This window comes from Mixophyes fleayi, chromosome 6 (genome assembly GCF_038048845.1).
Source record: "Mixophyes fleayi isolate aMixFle1 chromosome 6, aMixFle1.hap1, whole genome shotgun sequence".
In the NCBI taxonomy this organism is placed as follows: Eukaryota; Metazoa; Chordata; class Amphibia; order Anura; family Limnodynastidae; genus Mixophyes; species Mixophyes fleayi.
In genome coordinates, this window is record NC_134407.1 from 196,615,412 (window position 1) to 196,631,318 (window position 15,907).

The window sequence follows — 15,907 nt, forward strand, 5'->3', positions numbered from 1 at the left end:
CGGAGTTGCCCTTCCATGCGGATTGCCCAAGTTGCTCTTCCATGCGGTTCACCCGAGTTGTCCTTCCATGCAGTGCAGCCCGAGTTGCCATTCCATGCCGTTCAGCCCAAGTTGTCACTTAGTGCTGTCCGGTCCGAGGTGTCTCCCAGTGCTGTCCCCTCCAAGGCTTTTCCCAGTGCTATCCGGCCCAAGGGTGCCCAGTCCGGGCCCTCTGCCAATTGTGTCCACTCCGAGCCGTCCCTTGCCGATGGTGTCCAGTCTGAGCATTCTCCTGCCAACGGTGTCCCGTTCGAACCATCACCTACTTTTCAGGGGCACCTTTCAACTTAGTGCCCTTCTGATGTTTTGTGCTTCTTATATTCCCTCCATACCTAGATTCATTAATAATCCAAAGAGACAGGTATTGCTTTTGTTATCTCATTCTAGAGGAGAAGCCTTGGAATGGGCAAACTCCTATCTAGAGACTAACCATCCTATCCTATCAGACTTGCAACTCTTTGTTGAGGCGGTAATTTTCAAGTTTACACCATCTCCTGCAGTGCCATTTTGCGAGTCACCTGTGCATCCGGTATTATCACCTCAGTCCAAGATCTATCTTTGTGTTCCACCCAGTTAGTTCAGGCTCCTATTCTGAGGAGATCCCATAAAAACAGAGGGCGAAAGAAGAGAGGAGGACCTGCTGTGCCTCAACTATCCTGTGCCATGATTTCTTTCATCTTCCCACCCATGGAGAAGGACTTCTCGGTCGGACTCCCCATTGTGGACTATGACTCCGACGATTGTAATCACTTTTGGTAATACGTCTGGAATCCGCCCTAAAGGGAGGGGGTACTGTCAGGATCTACCTGCAGCTTTCTGCATTGCATGCTGCTTGTATTGGCAGCCCCTGCCTCCAGGATCTTGGACTTGTTATATTAATGTTTGTCTGGCAGTACCTCTATTCACCAGAAGTGCTGCTATTGTACCTTTTCTCCTTTGTCATTACTAGGGGTGAACTTGTTGCACCAATTATCTCCTGCACCTGGGTGTGCCCAACTGATACCTGCCTCTCCCCCTCTCCTGTGCTGGTCATTGTTGTTTCGTTGACTTCCCCTTTGGTTTGTCTCCTGGTTCTTCTATGTACTCGGACCTCATATCACTACTCCGGATCTCTCTTCATCTAACTATTCCATCAAGTTCCATAGTATTCCTTACAACCAGTATCCAGTCATCTCTGATATTCCTGTGCAGTTTCAGCATTATTTGGTTTGTACTATTTATCTGTTTTTTGATCAATAAACACCTATATTATCACATCCTGGGCTCCATAGCTGTGACTTACTTTGAAGCATGACACACAGATAGCACTTGAATTTGTAAGCTGTTCATCAACAATAAATGGATGATCATGGTGATGATGGTCATGGTGATGATGGTGATGTTATGATGGTGATGATGGTGATGGCTATGATGGTGATGGCTATGATGGTCATGATGGTGATGTTATGATGGTGATGATGGTGATGGCTATGATGGTCATGATGGTGATGTTATGATGGTGATGATGGTGATGGGTATGATGGTGATGGCTATGATGGTCATGATGGTGATGTTATGATGGTGATGATGGTGATGGCTATGATGGTGATGGCTATGATGGTCATGATAATGATCATAATAATAAATTATTATTTTTAGAAAGACTATAAATTTTAAGTTGTTGGTTTCACCTGGACAGAATGAAGATCCTGTATGATAGTTTTATTGCACTCATGGTCATCCCCGTTCCTTGAGCACACCTCCATGCAGGGATCATTGAGATCTGTTGTGATGGAGCCACATAGGCATCGCTGCAAGTCCTCTCTACCGTAATAAGAGTAGCCATGACGAAAACAAAGAGCAAGGCAGGCATCACTGGACAAAGGAACAGGGGTCACCAGAGCATAATGTAGAACAAAGTCTGTGGGGCCCCAAACACATGAGACATAGCGCTCCGCTGAAAAGGAATAACAAGAGTGTCACACAGGGACAGGAAAACAAGAGGGAATGGAGTACAGGGCATACATTAACAATTACTTAGACTACACATTGAGGGAAGAGCCATGGTAGTGTGTTGGGTATATTACATGATGTAGATGGAGCGTCCCTGAAGAACAGTTCAGATAAAGTGAATATCGAGTTTGAAAAAAAATTTAGTTTGTGCTCCCAAATTGTGTCATAAGCATTTTTCATATTAGGAGCATTTACCCCTTTAAGTTAGGTAGTGGTAGGGAAGGAAATACAATGCCAGCCCTCTGGAGAAGTCCAACACATGCCAGAAGTACATGATTGGTTACATCGCTTCTCTGCCTTTTGGCTAAGATCAAGTGTAGTTCTGTCCTAGGAGGGTGAGAGAAAGGGCCCTCTTATCATGGACAGGCTACCTTGGCCCACTAGCCAGGGGCCAGGGCAGCTGTGACACCCCGGGATCTATGTGCCCCTGGTGTAGAGAATCAGTGGTGCCTGAATACCATTGGGGGATGGTAAACCACAGCTTTTAACACATTTTCCCCAACATTTCTTTTGCTGCACTTCGCTTCCTTTGCCTCGGTCTGGGCAAGAGCAATTTTTATACTAAGCCCGGCCATAGGTCAGGGCCATATCCATTTAGCACTTAATTTATTTACTTACTCACTTCTTGTTTGTCACCTCCACTTATTATTTTTGGGACTTTTTCATGGATTGGCTGGTGCGGATGACCCATATGCACTCCTCCCCACGATCTAGGGGCGGTGGTGTGGCGTTGAGGTTTCCACCACCCTGAATTCTCGGAAGTCCCCCCATTTTGGCCGGGGTGGGGGGGTGTAGAGAAGTTCTGGTGCTCTGGGAAAAGCTTTGACGGAACCCGGGGCAAAAGAGACCCCCCCTAGATTTGTGCCGAAGGGGGGACTGAAGACCCTTACCCCATAAGGGAACTTTTGGTCTCGTGGGGCCCATCCTGAAGACATGTATCACTATCAACATCATGGGATTCCCAAAAAAAAACCTGATAGGAGATCATGTACATTTTGCTAGCCAGGCAATGCAATCATTAACAAAAGAGTAGGAAGTCAAGTTAGATGTCCCCAGTTTAGTAGGCAAGCTGAACATATGATACAAAAAGTCAAACACCTTGTTTGTGTTAGGCTGACCAGTCTTGTAATAAATTTACATAACTAGTAGAGGTCTTCGCCTATAGCAGCCGCCTTTCCCGTAGAGCTTGATGTGCTCACAGGTACTCGGATGCCCCCAGGTCTTAACACTATTGTAGTGCAAGTTTATTAACAAAACCGCAGCGACAAGGCCGGAGGAGGGAGTCCAGATGATAATGGATGGTCAGACGTAAGCCAAGTTCAGGGGTCCAAAGCAAATAGAGTAGTCAAAGAGGGATATCCAAATAACAAGCAGAGGTCGGGGCAATCAGAGTTCACGTGGGTCCAAAACAAAGCCAAGGTCAAAACAGGAAATCTATCAGGAGAATAATGCTATAACCAGCAGGGAGGCTAAGCCCTCCCTGCCTTAAATACCTAGACTGCCCAATCAGAATACAGAGGTGCTGAGAGATAATAATCAGCCACCTGAGGCTGTCCATAGATATTAATTTAATCAGCACCTGTGCCCAGCTGTCTCTAATGCCGGGACGCGGGGCTGTCTGCGAGAGCGCCCTGGCCATTGCCTTGGTGACGGCCGGAACCTATGAACTGGAAGCGACTCTGCAGGATACAACTAATCCTGGTAGATGAGGTGCCTATTCCAAATAACACTGGGGGCCTGATTCATTAAGGAGATTAAGGCAAAAAAAGGAGTACGTTTTCTCCTGGACAAACCATGTTGCAATGCAAGGGGTCCAAATTAGTTTATTATTTTGCACATAAGTTAAATACAGGTTGTTTTTTCATGTAGCACAGAAATGCTTGATAGCTTTATTTTTACACTGAAATTTAAAGTTGATCTAGTACATGCCCTACCCCAACTATAAATCTGCCATCACGTTTTAAATGTAGCTCCCCCTTCAATGCAACATGGTTTTGCCAAGGTGCAAAGTTACTCATGTTTTTTTACTTTCCTTAGTGAATCAGGCACTGGCTGTCTCCAGGATAGTGTGGCAGTTAAAAATAAAAGGCACCCAAGAAAGGAATGATAACCATGGACGAACTTGTCTGGCGAGCAGGATATACTCTCACCACAGTTATCAAGTGACAAATCAGAAACTACCAGAATCTGAAAATGTGAAATTTGACGGAAACTGCCCAAACCAGTAGTGCAAGATTTACTCATATACCCTCCAGGCTCAAGGACTATGATATGTCAGATTCATAAACCGTTTATTCAATAGTTAACTTAGTAGTTATGTTTTTCATTTGTCTAAATTGTTCTGTCTGGGGAAATGTTTAGGTAAGAATGGAGAAGTGATATATCTAGTTATAGGTTTAAGAGGCATGTTGTATACTGTTCCCTCCTGCTTCCTGTCCTGTCTGTCAGCCATGTTATCATTTCAGGTAACTTATGTTGTAATAAAGAATGTTGCCTACTCCAGCTGCTGTTCACATATTCAAGAAGAAATGAACCCAACGTAGTGTGACTTACAAACACAAAAGCTGTGTTAGGGGATTTAGATTGGAAGCTCCAATGGGGCAGGGACTGATGTGAGTGAGTTCTCTGTACAGGCAGCGCTGAGGAATTAGTGGTGATATATAAATAGATGATGATGATGATGATGATATTATAACTAATATGTATGGGCCCATCTCTCACAACTAAGCTAAACAAAACTAGCGCTATGACCTGCTATGACTCTATGGAGGGTGCCAGGACAATCTACAGCGCCATTCTAAGCCATTACCAAAACAATCTAAAATCAATGTCAAGCCAGACAGTGATTAGTGGGAGATGATCTAGAGACTGGAAGAACAATGGCAAGTTTTATAATTACAAAAATAAAACACTTGTGGCAGAGTTTGGGAACACATTTTAAGATGAACTATGGAGTGTCTATATCCTCTAAGACTATTACTCAGTCTAGTATATCAGGTGTATCTTACCGCAAGGAAGCCAGTGTAAACGGGAGCCAGCAATACAACGTTCTATCTCCTGGTCCATGATTAGCTTCACTCCCCTTGCCAGCTGGGACAGAAAATGGTGCAGAGGACACCCACATGGCAAACGGTTGCCAGAAAGATCCCTACAACAGAGTAATAGGAGTGGGGATGAGGTATGCATCAAAGAAATTGAGAAGTGTAAAATTTAGAAATAGGGTAAAACAGTAACATAGGGCCTGATTCATTAAGGATCTTAACTTAAGAAACTTCTTATTTCAGTCTCCTGGACAAAACCATGGGCCTGATTAATCAAGGTAAGCAAACGCATACGCATCTGTGTTTCATACTTTGAGTGACGCAAACCGTTATATTTGCGCTGGAGTTTGAGATTGAGTTGACTTTGAGTGCCATATCTGCTCTGTTTGCGCTGCGTATGTGGTGCTTTACGTAGCTCAAGTCCCGTTTAGCAAATGCGTATGAGTTTGCGTACCTTGATGAATCAGGCCCCATGTTACAATGCAAGGGGTGCAAATTAGTTTTCTGTTTTGCACATAAGTTAAATACTGTCTGTTTTTTCATGTAGCACACAAATATCAACTTTTAAATTTCAGTGTACAAATAAGCTATCAAGTATTTGTGTGCTACATGAAAAAACAGACAGTATTTAACTTATTTGCAAAACAGAAAACTAATTTGCACCCGTTGCATTGTAACATGGTTTTGTCCAAGAGACCTAAATAAGAAGTTTCTTAAGTTAAGATGCTTAATGAATCAGGCCCAAAGTGTACGATAGACCTAGAAAAAATGGATAGTTAGGAAGAGCAAGGTTAAGGGAATGAAGATGAAGGGTAGGACATTTTTTTGAAAATGATAAACATAAACAAAAATAGTATGGGGAAACTGAAGGAAAAACATAAATAAGTAAAGAGTTTAGTTTATATTCCTCAGGACGATGTATCCTAACACTCACAGTGTCTGCAGTTGGAGTAGAGAGCTCATCCGCACTTCATCAATGATCCAAATATGGTTCTGACTTAGATTGCTGCACAAGAGAAAGTGTGGACCAGGAATTGAACATAAGGACTTACAGTGTGGAGAACCCCACCACCACCACCACCAGGATTTAATCCTGCCTCCTCTAACTCAGTATCCCCCAACCCCTTTGTACTTACAGTTCCTTCATGCTCTGGTGCCCAATCAGATCACTGGTGCGGAGAAAAGTCAACTGGTTTCTTGAGAGATCCCTAGAAAATTAAGACAGTTTGTATAATATTTCTATTGCAATTAGGCTAAGTTCTACTTTTCAGGTATAATACACCAAAATCCTAATGTATGGCCATCAATGTGACCATGGAAAATGTAAACCTAAATAAATCTAAAAAATGATCTTAAAAAAGGGCTATTGTACTGAAGAATTATAAATTATATACTGGTATTTTATCTGAACCAAGCAATCAACATGGAAGTCCACAAACTTAGTGAACCTATGGTATAATTTCTCTTTCAGTGAAGTGGGAAAAATAAGTGGAACTCACAAATGTGTGACATATGCTGGGGAAATATTAAAAAAATATCTTTAAACATTAAAGACCAAAAGAAGTGGTGAAATTGTTTTTCCTGTGTTTTTCACCACAAATTAAGCCTTGAAAATTAGTCTTAACCAATCTAAAGAGGTAAACGCTACATAAAGAGACATCACATTTTGTTAAAATTCTTTCTACGAGGCTGTAGGGGCAGATGAACAGTGTGTCATGTGTCTAGAGGACAGGACACTTGAAGAAAACAAAAACTGACTTTTCCATCTCCTCCCTATAATTCCCCTACTCCACTGCTCCTTTCTAACAATTAGCCCAGTAAAGAGACAAAAAATACATGAGAAGTGCAAATCTCCAATCCTACAAAAGTCACAGGAAAAACAATCCTTTAGTGACTGCAGCCTGGTCTCAATGACTGGGTTGGCAAGCACTTTACACATAAAAATCATGGATTCAAGAGCCATGCCATCAAGGGGAGCCATGACGAAAATAGGACCTGGCACCATAGAAGTGTAGCTAGTGATTTAGTCTAAATGACCATGGTGAAGACCCATGGAGCTGACAAGAAACCGAAAAGGAAGCTTCTGAAACTGGATGTGAGCTCCCTGGAAAGTACAGGAGCGTAAGTGTTATGAGTTCCCCCATATGGGGATATGAAGGTAGACATGTTTGAAATTCCTGGATGCCAGAAATTCCCTTCCCCTCGTGACTTGAATCATTGACAAAACAACTCTATCTTGAAATAGTCAAAAAATAAGTTGGAAGGATCTGTACCACTTGGGCACAAGGGAGTGGTTGGAACAAAATTCCTGGCTGCAGCATTTAGCAACTCTTTAATGGTAAAGTGAAAAACATGCCTGCACTGGGAACCCGGATGGTGAACAACTTGTATGGATTGAGCTCTTTAGAGCATATCTGATACCCCTTATTGATGAAAGTACATCCAGGAGATGGAGAAGGGTTATGACCAGGAGTTGCTAAAGAGGAGGAGACAAGTCCTTGAATCCTAGTCAGTTGTCAGTAAGACTAGAAATTATCCCTTGACTATATTTTGTTTAGGGAATGAAAAGAGGAGACCTTGATTATCTTATCCAGTATCGGCATGAATCGGACCTTCCCATTAAAAGGTGGCAAAGACGGGGACCGTTTTAAAGCATTGTCCATTGACCAAGATTCTTTATGTGACCAGTGAAATGGCTGGGGATCTAGCAACTGGTGTAGTAGAATTATGGGCCATGTCCTACATGTAGGAGGATGTGTCAAAGATATTGGAGGCAAGCCGCATCAGCTGCCCCCTAAAAGAGCCAATTCACAATACCTCCAATAGATATTCTGCCCAAGTGGCTTCAGCCCCCCTATGTGGCTGCAAAAGCTGACCTAAACACTAAATCAGAGGTGGAAAACAGGAATTTTAAAAGACAATCTATGTTCCTTAAAGGATTTCACATTCAGAAAAAGGAATCCGGTGACTCTGGAGTGTCAAAGTTGGAAAAGATTTTCACAACTCCAAATCTCCCTGAAAGACGGGGTAAACTGCTCTGAAGTGTCATTGTGAAGATACCGGGTTAACCTCACAGTCATGTGGTGCAAAAACTCTTATCTGGATCTGCTAGTTCCCTTGACATCAACTTGTTAAAAAACTTGGCTAGAGGAAGAACAACTGGCAAGCAGTCCAACAGCTATGGTATGGACTAGGCCAACTCTGGCACTGGTATCGCCTGATGGATTGGGTCTGTAGTGCAATGCAGGTGGTGCAAAGGGGGCCCTATTATCTAGTCTTGCATTTTACAAAGACAGCTGTGGATCACCAAGGTCAGCAGCCTAGTACCCCTTTTATTGGACATGGATTTCTGGGAATCCTTCATGCCTGCACCCCAGATTTATAAAAGACTGTCTCAAGACTACCCTGCACCCTCTAAAGTGCTTAAGAGCCTTACTTGTTACCCATTAGGCTAGATACAGAGCAGAGTAGAATGACAAAACATAGAAGAATGTGTAGTCTTGGGGGACCAGGCATCAGTGATTATCAGCCAGGTGCCGCTATGTTCCCCCGAGATCGCTAATAGTCTTCATCTTGGAAAAAAAAAACACTAGACACATTATTGGCTCCCTATATGGAATGCACTGATGAACGCACATCATTCCCCAGTGAGACCGTGCGCCCAGGAGGATTAGCCCACCATTCAGCACATCCAGGACACTGAGAAGACTGGGTGGTCACAGGGTCCACTTGGCCTCGGCTGAGTCCCGAGACAGAGGTGGGGGTTAGAAAGTGGACGGAAAGAGGGTGACAGCACCAGGTGACAGCGGAGACTGTTTCTCAAAGTGTAAAATTAGGTTAAATTAAAGAATTAAAGGCAACAGTTCCCTGCCCACTTCCTATGCATGGCACTGGGGTGGCAGGGGATTGTAGCAGCAAACGAGTCAGTTCTTGATTTTTTCCAATGCCCTGTCTGCACATAACCCACAGTCTGTGCATCCTCTACTGCTGAAGGAGAGACATTATTATCCATGTCCATGTCCTGAGTCTGTCACTTACAATTAGTATCTCCTGTTAACTGTTTTGCACATCAAGGCGAAACTGGAGCAATGATGTAAAATGATTGCATCACAAGAATCAACAACAAAAATTCCATTCATCTCTGTGGAACATTTATTTTCACACATACTGAGCAAAAACAATGGGACCAGCAATGTCCGTATCCTTTACAAATTCCTAATGACTGAGTGCAAGTGAATACATGAACACATCTTACTGAACCTCTCTTTATTCTTCATATTTATGCTGAAAATGTGATGTGGAACAATCATCTCTTCATAACCCGATGGTAATAAAAATCTGCATACTGCACAGTGATTGGACGGAACACAGTGAAGTGTGGATGTATTATGCAGCTATGTACTAGGCATGAGTTGGTTATATTATACAACTATTTAGTATGAGTTTTTTTCTGACTTGAAATAATTGCCCACTTCCAACCAGACAGACAAACGTTACTTTAAATTCTAAGAACAGGATATCCAGTCAGGCTCAAAAGCAAAATGATGTGATTATTAGTCACAATTGTTTTGATTATCTGAATAACCAAATGGAGAGAGGAGGCCCATTATATTTACATTGTTAAATCTTATAGGACTTAAGCTAGGTACACACTACACGGTTTTCGTCCAATAATCGGCTCAATCAGCCGACATACGACCGCTCGTTCAAAAGTCGGGTCAGTGTGTGCAGTGACACGATGGTCGAAAGTCTGCCCAAATGGACGATTGTCGCCTCATTTGGTTGGTCGTACTGTTTAATATTTTCGTTCCAATCTCGTTTCCGTTGTGTAGTGTGTATAAACTTCCGACTGATGTGTACAAAATTGCAATCATTGCTCACGACAACATGGCTGTTAAAAGTCGCTAAAGGGACGTCCGCTCTTCCCTTTATCGTCCTAAACAAGCCTAGTGTGTATGCAGTCCATGGACCATCGATCGCATGTAAAATCGCTCGGCATATAAAGTTTGTGGAAATTTCTGTAGTGTGTACCCAGCTTAACACTGACCAGTATATTATGTATACACAGTATTATGTATACACAGCTAGATACAATTAGTGAGCAAATTCATGGTCTCTGGCCAAAACAGAGCTTTTTATCTCCTCTCCTCCTACAGTCACCACCTATCCTTAAATCTCTGGTACTGTCAACAACACCACAATGTTCTTAGTATCTGTGTCTACCTTGTATGTCCCTGGTTTATGTATGTTTCCCCACCCTTTGGCACTGGGGAGCACTGTGATCAATGACAATAATAATGTGTGGTCCCTTTAGTGCAAAATCATTGTGGCTTTGAAAGTAAAAAGCAAATCTGTGATCCCATCACTGCAAAACAAAAAACACCCTAATTAATTTTATCTTATCATCATCACCATCATCATCACCATTTATATAGCGCCACTGATTCCACAGCGCTGTACAGAGAACTCAGTCACATCAGTCCCTGCCCCATTGGGGCTTACAGTCTAAATTCCCTAACATACACACACAGACAGACAGACACAGAGAGAGAGAGAGAGAGACTAGGGTCAATTTTGATAGCAGCCAATTAACCTACTAGTATGTTTTTGGAGTGTGGGAGGAAACCGGAGCACCCAGAGGAAACCCACGCAAACACGGGGAGAACATACAAACTCATGACCCCAGTGCTGTGAGGCAGAAGTGCTAACCACTTAGCCAACGTGCTATTTTCTATCCAATACATTGCAATTTATTCCCTTATTCATGTTTCATATAGCTAAAATCTAAAAATCCGGCCACAAAGGGTCAATTTGTACAGCTGAAATAGTATAGTAGCGGCCTGTATAATATATACATTTAATAGATCATCATAAATATATCAGCTGGCAAAAAAAGTCATGTGTTTAGTACAAATTGCATAGCCGGAGGGGTCTATGGGATTGGTTATGGAGAATGCACAGAATAAAGGGATTGCACCGTGAAATCTCTGCCATCATGTAACATTACTTTTTAAATACATCACAATTCTTTGATTTGCTACTACTTTATTTTGCATGTCTGCAGATCTGTATGTCCCCCTCCCCCACTAAGGCTCACTACACATTGAGATTTTATGATGAGTACTCAAAGGTTAAAAGAGACTGACCACAGCTCTGAACACTTTGTCTAGGATCCCTTAACATTGCCATGGGAATAGACTGAGTAAAAGAAGTCAGGACATTCTTGGTCTTTCCCAAGTGCTGCCCGGATACCCATAGTTGTGTACACCCTGCGGGCAACATTACCACGAATACCAGGCAAACAGTGTCAGAGCCAGTCTCATACAGCATGTATTCTCTGGATGTGTTTACAGAGATATGTATTGTATAAAGGGAGTGGTGTGTATGTATTTCCTTATCTTGTGAATAGATCTCACATATTAAGATGTTTGCTTAATTTAACCTCCTATTTTACTAATCCTTTTTCCCCCCCAGAACCTTTTACTTCCTATGTCTGCGGGGAGATGATATCATGTATCCATTATTCTTGAATGCTAAGGAATGCAAATATTTCTATTACTGTGTGGCTGCTTTGTGCTTCTCTATTCAAAGTTGTTACTACAGCATGATCTCTGTTTGTGGGTGTTTGTATATAAAGCATGTTGTCAGCTTTGCAGAGAATTTAATGTGTTGAGTGTATGTGTTGGGCAACCTAATGCAGTTTAAGGCCCAACACCTCATAACAGAATCCGAACTTTGCACATTATATCTATTTAATCAAAGAATAAATGTAAGATAAACAACTGTTACAGCTATACCAAACAAAACTGACAAGTCATCTTGATTTATGGGTGATCAGATGTCCCACCAGTGAGGTGTAAGGCTGGAACGGGTACAATGCAGTTCTGCAGAGATTTCCATCAGTCAACCTATTGCGATCATTTTTAATGTGCCCCATGACAGATAACGCATACTTGCCAACTTCTTCTAGTTGGCGTCCGTGAGCTGCCGAGGGGAGGTGGGCGTGTGGGGGGCGGGGCTACAATAATCGCCTCATTTTGCACGCACCCCTGTGACGTAATGCCACAAACATTTTACAGCGGGGGCAGGGCCAAATGCTGCAATTTCCGGAGAATCGCGGCATTTTGGACCGAATTCTGCCTACTTCACTAGTAAGTGGGCAAATGCGGGAGACTTTCATGCTCTCCCGGGAGTCCGGGAGACCCACCCGGAATCCGGGAGTCTCTTGGATATTCCGGGAGAATTGGCAAGTATGAGATAATATCTGTTCACAATGCGTAAGTGGAACCAAAAACAAAGAGCAACTGGTATATAACAGGGCCTGCCTAAAAATTATTTACCCTGCTTTATTGAAGTAAACAAGAAATCTCACACCTCTTTCCCGCAGAGGAAGGAGGGAGACCATGGTGCAGACTGCTCACTCCTCCTCTGATCTCAGGTGTCCCTATTTTAGGGCTCAATCCCACTGTCCCACATAGGGACATGTTTATCCTGCAGGTTAGAATGTTGGGAGGTGTACTGGGAAATGATAGCTAGAGTCTGAATGGTTGCTATGGGCAACACCTCCACCTTTTTAGAACCTTTAGAAAATCTACCACTGTGAATTTAATGTAAGTAGCTCAAAAAATGGTGATGTTATAATTTGATGTTAACATTCATCTACAGCGATTTGATCTTGTATTCATTTTGGAGAATAATCAGATGCTCACTGTAGCCAGCCGTTTAAAAATCACATGTTAGCGTGACTGTAGCAGTCTTACTGAATTTGGAGTTGAAGTGTTTAATAAATCCATATTTTCTTCAATCGACATTTATGTGCATTTCCCCAAATGTTGATATATGTTTGATAGGAGGCATCACCATGGCAATCCTGCCACTTGTTATGTCAGCGTCTTGCATAAGAAGAGTCGTTCTGTGGAGTTCCCTAACACATACAGAATATGAAGTTACAAACAGTCAGGTTGCAGAAAGTAAGACGTGTTTCAGTGCAGTTGTTTAGTATCGGAGACAGGGCCAAATGTTTAAAACCAAGACATGCTACATATATGGTAACATATATGGTAACTATACAGGTAATTTAGCAGTATATCTGCCTGCAGAATCTGTTGACTTATGGGTGTATTTGTGTGCACAATGATTAGAGTGATGTCGCATCTGCAGGTATAGATGTCAGTTGTTTTGTTGCTTGGTGTGTTTCAGAGTTTCTGAAGTTCCAAGAATTCTCTCTCCAAATTCTGCCACGATTGGTACCCTTACTCAGACTGGAAATACTAGGCTGCACTGCACTGCAGATAACATTTCTGCATTGCTAATTGCTACACAGTGTGAAGGAGAAGGGGGGGGGAGGTGCAGTGGGGAAGGGAGAGAGAGTTTGAAAGATAAGCGAAGTTGTGGCGAAATTTAGCACAAATCCATTTCCACTTTTGCTTCACTTTTACACAGAGCACCATTCCGCGTTGTGTTTGTAAACCGGCATTTTGCAAAATTTACAGTCAACTAACGGAGTTGGCGGCGAAGGCGGTTAATCATAGTTATCAACTTTGGAGATGTTGCTTCTGCGAGGGTAGATCTCTATGCTGCATCTTGGAGGCGTGGTCATGCAAATCGTATCATTAGACCACAACCTTCTGCTAAACGGAACCAAATTCGGCCTATTACAGCAAGGGACAGGGCCAATATGCCTTGAATAACCCCACTAACTTCCCCAATGGCGTGGCCCGTATACGGGAGGTTGCCCAGCTCTCCAAGGAGTCTGGGAGAACTTCCAAATATTTGGGAGTCTCCTGGACATTTCTGGAGAGTAGGCAACTATGCGGATAATATTCGGCTGTAAAGTTGGAAACATTTAAGCCCAATTCCTCAAGGGGAACACACAAAATTGTGTTGCCCAATGTGGAATGAGGTGACAAATGTCCCTCATTCTGGTAGAGGTTACAGAATACTAAGGTATAAAAAAGCAGAACCCTGGCCAAAAATTACTTTATAGTAGAGTTTCACAGTCTCAGTTGCAAAGGGAAGGGTTATTCAGACGGTTACATTTAATTTAACATTTTACTGTGTTAGTAAGTAATACTTACAAAAAAATCAGACAGAGCATTTGCTAAATATTTATAAAAGTGATAACTTGGTATAAATATACCCCAATTAGTGGGGTTAGGGTATATACTAAAGCATAACGGTTATTGTGCTGGTATTTTAGCATAGTGATACTCACATGGTGATGAAGCCTGGCGGACAATCCTTGGCAGGAGGAATAACCGATAATCCAGCCCCAGAACAATTGACATGAGTACTTGTACACTGGCACTGTGGGGGACAGCGTATGGATGTCACTGTGCCCGATGTCAATCCTTGGTCAGTGGAACAGTCATCGTTCCCAGTGTCTGAAAGGGCTGCTGTAATCTCAATAGTCTCCACATTTATTGATCTACACCCTAAATTTAACTCTGACCCCTGAGTAGTCCTTTTACCCACCGCTGGGTCCGCATTTAGCAGAGAGGTCCACAACACGGCAGCAGCCAGGAAACACAGAACAACCAATTTTGCAGGTAGTACACAAACAGAGTGTGCACCTGCCTGACACTGTAACATTGTCCAGCAGAGCAGGGTGTTCTCTGAAACACAGTGTTCTAGAACACTGCAACCTGTTCACAAGTGTGAGCCCATTACAGTCATCAGTTTGACAGGGCCAGCAACAAATGTGGCCTATGCCCAATGTACGTATCTTTAATAACTCGCCTTTAGTACTACAGAATGGTACACAAAATCCTTTTTCCAGGTCACGCTTCTTCAGACAGCCCCAGACATGGAAGAGAAGTCCCTGATCTTATTAGCTATGTCAGCACAATCCATGGAGTTTCTCTTATCGCTGTTACATCCCTCCAACGTTGCACATTTCCTCATTGTGGTCAGTAGTACCCTCTGTAGGTCCAGTATTTGTGCCAAATCACTTACTGCTCCTCTACTTTCACTGTAGGGCTTTGTCTCTGACGTGGGGGGTTTTATGTCCATTTACAAGAAAGGTCTCACCCACCCCCATAAATTCCCTTTCTCAACCTGCATCTCTAGGGAACCATGTTGGGAATCTCAGGGGGTGGAGGAGCCCAGTGTGATTCTGACAGGACGTACACTGACCTCTAGAAGACATTATCACCATTAAAATTCCCTCCTTGGTGAATTTAGTGCATCATGTGTCACCCTTTCATCGTGAAATGTGAACAGATAATAATAAAATCAAACACAATTTAATCCCCAAATAATATAACAGGCAAATTGATCAGAGAGTAAGACAAATCCATTATGAGAATGTTCATGATGTTGTTATATTAAGCATTTGATAATAGACAGTGATGCAGTATTGGACTGGCTAACAGCACTGTCAAGATACAGTTAAACAAATGTACAGTACAAAGCACTTTTATCTGTTGTACATCTCAGACCCTGGCAGGGGATCAGTGGGTATCAGTCACCAATGTTTGCATTCCCAGCAGTGAGACTACAACATGCAGATATCTGGATTTAACATACAGAATTCTTAGAAGTATATTTCAAAAGAACAGTTATTAAAGTGGGAATGACAACTAGGATTGTCCAGGTTGTCCTTTCAACCAGACAAATTTTATATGACAGATCTTATTAACTATACTAACTAAATATATTCATTATTTATAACCCAGTATATTGCAACTTACCTACAGTATAAAATCTTACTACTCTTTAAATAATTTGAACCAGTATCCAAACTTGTTTGAGCTTTCTGGATGTGACCCCAGAAGACAATATGATGTCTCTGCATAAATATACAGGGTCACAGGTGATGGGGTCCATGATTAATC

The 15,907-nt window shown here is 42.5% G+C and overlaps 1 protein-coding gene across 1 annotated transcript in view; it reads right to left on the reverse strand.

Moving 5' to 3' along the window:
* LOC142095421 (polycystin-1-like) overlaps window positions 1-14,663 on the reverse strand; it is a 90,658-nt gene extending 75,995 nt beyond the window's left edge. The window contains 5 exon segments of the mRNA XM_075178367.1: window positions 1,710-1,975; window positions 5,040-5,179; window positions 6,007-6,078; window positions 6,209-6,280; window positions 14,287-14,663. Of these exon segments, the coding sequence (XP_075034468.1) occupies window positions 1,710-1,975; window positions 5,040-5,179; window positions 6,007-6,078; window positions 6,209-6,280; window positions 14,287-14,663 (927 nt within the window).
* Between the last annotated feature and the right edge of the window lie 1,244 nt (window positions 14,664-15,907).